This window comes from Lithobates pipiens, unplaced genomic scaffold (assembly GCF_037356315.1).
Source record: "Lithobates pipiens isolate NorthernLeopardFrog02 unplaced genomic scaffold, aLitPip1_a1.2 Scaffold_22, whole genome shotgun sequence".
Taxonomy (NCBI): Eukaryota; Metazoa; Chordata; class Amphibia; order Anura; family Ranidae; genus Lithobates; species Lithobates pipiens.
The window spans coordinates 195,192,290-195,197,213 of NW_027507784.1; the positions used below are offsets into that span (position 1 = coordinate 195,192,290).

General features: G+C 39.5%; 1 protein-coding gene across 1 annotated transcript; it reads right to left on the bottom strand.

Annotated features, from left to right (window-relative positions):
- Window positions 1-1,115: 1,115 nt before the first annotated feature.
- Window positions 1,116-4,525, bottom strand: LOC143924463 (hemoglobin subunit beta-3-like). The gene is made up of 3 exons (XM_077448786.1): window positions 4,358-4,525; window positions 2,842-3,064; window positions 1,116-1,343 (listed from the first exon to the last, which is right to left on the bottom strand). The coding sequence occupies exons 1-3, from the start codon at window positions 4,447-4,449 to the stop codon at window positions 1,215-1,217; spliced, it is 444 nt and encodes a 147-aa protein (XP_077304912.1). The 5' UTR covers window positions 4,450-4,525; the 3' UTR covers window positions 1,116-1,214.
- Window positions 4,526-4,924: the final 399 nt, after the last annotated feature.

The following is a 4,924-nucleotide window of genomic DNA, read 5'->3' on the forward strand; positions in this document are numbered from 1 at the left end:
TTGCACTAACAATAACTTTACTTAAATAACCATGCATATATTTTTGCATATGCATTCCATACATGCATGCATATGTATTTGCTTTTCTGGTATATACACTAACATTTTTGGTTTTAGAATTTTGTATTTATTATGCCAACTGCTCTGTTATCTTCATTGGTTAACACATTTGCTACAAAAAGATGTGTATCATTTAATTTCTACATATAAAGTAAGTGTTTCCCATACACTTGGGGGGAGGAATTAAGGAGAGCATACACTGATATACTAGGGGGGGGGGATTCAGGAGGGCATACACTGATACACTGGGGGGGATTCAAGAGGGCATACACTGATAAACTGAGGGGGGGGATTCAGGGGGACATATACTGATACATGGGGGGGGGGGGATTCAGGAGGGCATACACTGATACACTGGGGGGGAATTCATGAGGGCATACACTTATACACTTGGGGGGGGGGATTCAGGAGGGCATACACTGATACACTGGGGGGGGGGGGAATTCAGGAGGGCATACACTGATACACTGGGGGGGGGGGGGGAATTCAGGAGGGCATACACTGATACACTGGGGGGGGGGGATCAGGAGGGCATACACCAGGGGGCAGTCATAATCTTTGAATGAGTTAAATTTCTCACTTTTCATGAAAAGAAGATGAAGATCTCATTTGTCATCTAACAACAAGCTGCAGTAACTCAGCATAGAGGTGCCTGTAAACAAATCCACAATGTAGTGCTAGTAACAGAGCTGATCTGGGGGAAAAGGCGCATCCCCATCCCGCCCACTGAAGCAGCAGCCTGCAGGAAAGAGGCTGAAAAACTGCAGGATTAGGTACAGGGGGCGGAGAGTGCAGTCCCGAGGCTTCTAAACAGCAATTCATGCCTAGAATGGCTGCAAGTTGTCCCGACCGCAGATCTGGTTACCCAGGGTGCGCTCAGCTTCAGTCTTTAATGTTTTCTGGGGGGGGGGGTGCAATTGACCCATTGCCTCCCCCTGCAGTTTTTCAGTCTCTCTCCCAGGCAACACTCCACAGTCACACACAGTTTAGCTATAGAAGGTTGTTTATATCAAACAGATTTTAGCATTTACAAATAAATATGAAATTACAGGAGGGAGCTTTTTTTTTCTTTTTATTCACATCTGCTACAAATGGAACACACATTAATACACAGCCTCAGTGAAATCTATGCTGCTTTCTGTTCATGTTGTAGTTTACTGATAGCTGTGGCTAAGAGCATCAACCAGGACGGCAATGAACTTCTCCCATGCATGCTGGACTTGAGGGCTAAAGGCAGATCCCAGTTTGGCAGCCAGGACAATAACCAACACTCCTCCAAGACGCTGCATAAAAAAAAAGCAACATTTTGGTATTAGTAATTAAATCCGTACATTATCAAAATATTTAATTAGAAAAATAGTGATATATAACAGCAAAGCAAAGCGCAAAAAAGTTTGAAAATGTGTTAAAGTGTACTACAACTACAGATCAGCAGTTGTTATTTATTCCTTGAGCTAAAAAAAAAAAAAAAAAAAAAATTGCTCTGGATTACTATCGACCATTACTTTGGTTATTAAGATCATTTCAAAGCCATACTTTATTTTTCTTAGTTTTGGAAGGAGTACGGAAAGGTTACCGTATTCATCGGCGTATGACATGCACTTTTTTCCCCTTAAAAGCAGGGGGAAATCGCGGGTGTGTGTTATATGCCGATCCTCCGCCATTTTGGAGCCTCTGGACGGCTTTCAGCTGCCTTCGGCTCTTCTCGGCGACTTTCGATCGCCTTCGGCCCTTCTCGGCGGCTTTCGGCCACCTTCGGCCCTTCTCAATGGCCAAAAACCGCTGAGAACGGCCGAGAGTGTCCGAAAGCTGACAAGAAGGGCCGAAGGCGGCCGAATGCCGACAGGAAGGGCCGAAAGCCAACGAGAACGACCGAAGGCGGCCGAGAACTACCGAGCGCCGGCAAGATACACAGGACATCTCGGCGGCGCCATTTTTAAAAATAAAAGCTAAAAATTAAACTGACAAGGCTGAAAATGACACTGACAAGGGGACAAGGCTGCAATGATGGACAAGGCTGCAATGGTGGACAAGGCTGAATTACAAACCTGCATATGACACTGGCAAGGGTGCAATGATGGACAAGGCTGCATATGACACTGACAAGGCTTCAGATGGACACTGACAAGGCTGCATTGATGGGCATTTAAATGTAAGTTTTTTTTCCTTAAACTTCCCTCCTAAAAGTTTTTTTCCTTAAAATTCCCTCCTAAACTTGGGGTGTGTGATATACGCCAGCGCGTGTTATACGCCAATAAATATGGTATATTTTTTGAGGTGAAAAGTCATCTTCTAATGGGAACACATAGTCAATTCAAAATTGTATAAGAGGTTATGTTTTTTAACCATTTAGAAATGTCATCATATTTCCTGTTTAGTCTCTAAAGCCCCATACACACGATCAGATTTTCTGCTAATTTTTGTCTTCAGATTTACCAAAACCATGTAGTAGATGGGCCTGCCTGATTGCATACACATTGAAACTCCTAAGCTTTGATCTCATATTATATAGTTTTGGTAAATCTGAAGGAAAAAATCAGCAGAAAATCTGATAGTGTGTATGGGGCTTTAGAAGCACATGGAAATCTCCCCCCATGAGTAAAACAGCAAAAAAATAAAATAAAAAAAGAGCTTGCTTTTAATTATTTCTTACTCTTCAAAATGAAAAAAAGTTTTGGATTTGAATATACTTACAAAGGTGACAAGGTCATAAAGAACATTTCTGTTTTGTCAATAGAAAGCAATCAAGCCCAGTGTTAAATAAAATATTAAGATTAATACCCTAAAGTTCTCAGGATCCACATGAAGTTGGTTAGCATGTTTCTCACTGAGGTCGTGCAGAGTGCCCTTCACGTTGTCTAGATGATGGATGGCATTGTCGATAGCTCCCAGGATCTTCTTGCCATGTGCGTGCACCTTAGCATTACCAGCAATTGCAGCTGGGCTGGAGAGATTTCCAAAGGTGCCGAAATACCTCTGGGTCCAGGGGTAGACTAAAAACAGCCTATGAAAAATAGAAAGAAACATGTTTGATTAATATTTTCCACCAGGAACATTCCAACATATAGACATCATCAATGAATAATACAACTTCATGGATATGATGCGGTACCTGTATGACTGAGTGATATGTACCTGTGAACTTGTAGCAATTATTACTTGCTTGTATGTGTGCAAGGATATGAATAATAAAAAAAAATATTATGTTATCACACTGTTTAAAGATATATGTTACTTTCAAAACTAACATTTATTACAGTATCTATAATGTAGGAAGTCCCATCTTAGGAAACGAAAAGAAGTAAGAGAAAGAAACATCAGTAAAGATAAATAAATGCCAATTATAATTTTGTTAAAATACTTTGATAGTATTATTTTAATTAAAATAATTGCACAGATTAACGTAACAAGCCAGGGAGTAGTGGAAGATTATATCCTCACCTTACTTTTTGGCTGTGATTCTTATATCAGCAACATGATTGGGATTGCTTGTTTGCTCTGAGAGACTTGCACTTAATCATACTCAGGACACCTGTAGGAATTCAACTGACCACTGACTAGTGCTGTCTATGAACAATATAATAGCCTGTGTGACCTTTATTTTTCCTATGCAATGAGTACATGGCATGCACTTACTATGTCTTTTGAGATGGCATTCTAGCCTTTTTCACTCCCCTTGTGTGCCTGAATTACCCACATAGCAAAATTAAACCTCATGACCTTTTTATATACATACACTTACTTTCTATGAAAAATATTGATAAGCTCCCAAAGAAGCGTCATATCAGGAAACATGTCGAGCTTGTACCTCTAAAAATGGTAATCTGCTCCCACTCTGTTCAGGGAACTCCCAGTGGTCATTAAACCTATTGACCCGGTCCCAACGGTTAGAGTTGGATGTGTGGATTACTGCCTATATAAGTTTGTACTTTATATGGTTTTAGTCATTCTTGTATATTTGTTATTAATAAAAATTATTTTTAATACATTGGTGCCTTTAAAGTCCATGATTTCTCCTAAATAAAATATATTTATAAACAATAAAAGGTGAAAAATATACAACAAATAAGGAAAACGATTGAATTCCACTTTACATAGCACCTTATTAGGCAAGCCTAAATCTGATTCAATGAAGTATCAGATTTATTTTCTTTGTTAAGTTAATTTACATTGTGCAATTTGAAACCATGGAAATAATAAAGCATTAGAAGACTGTTAAATGATTCAGGTTAGAAAATACTGGTAGCATAGTAGAAAGATTCTGAAAAAGTAACAACACCAAGGAAAGTTGTTATACCTTGTAAGTGCTTCATGTCCATCCTGTTCAACATCGACCTTCTGCCACACAGAGTTGATGGCGGCCTTTTCTTCAGCAGTCCAGTGAACCATGGTGGTGGATTGAGTCAGATGAGAGTAACTCCTGCTTGAAGAAGTAGATGGTGGATGGCAAACACAACTGTCTCCCCATTATATTTATAGTCTGCTTTGTAAGTTACACCTACATTTCATTTGTGCTTTGTCATAGTATCTCAGTTTAACTGATAAGTGAATCAAATAACTGACAATGCTGTTTTATATCATGCCTTGTTCATAGCTTATTTTCTATGTCTACATGCTGATCGCACAGAACTTGCTCTCAACATGCATAAGTCAAAAGCAGATAAGATAAACAGCTGTGCAACAGATACAATTCATGATACAAGCGCACCCAATTTTTACAGATGTCCTTCACGAAACATGGCAACAGATTTCATGTGTTACAGGTATTATACATAGGAATAATACTCTCAGGTCACCATAGTATTGACTTATATAGATAACTAGGATAATGAAGATATCACCATCATGCTTGATTGCTTAGTAG

Bases quoted from the DNA above. Each gene is read 5' to 3' on its own strand.
- LOC143924463 (XM_077448786.1), bottom strand. From the start codon at position 4,449: ATGGTTCACTGGACTGCTGAAGAAAAGGCCGCCATCAACTCTGTGTGG. The intron at 3,065-4,357 runs GTATAACAACTT...TATTTTTCATAG, and splicing joins GGACATGAAGCACTTACAAG to GCTGTTTTTAGTCTACCCCT. The intron at 1,344-2,841 runs GTATTAATCTTA...TTTTTTATGCAG, and splicing joins TGGATCCTGAGAACTTTAGG to CGTCTTGGAGGAGTGTTGGT.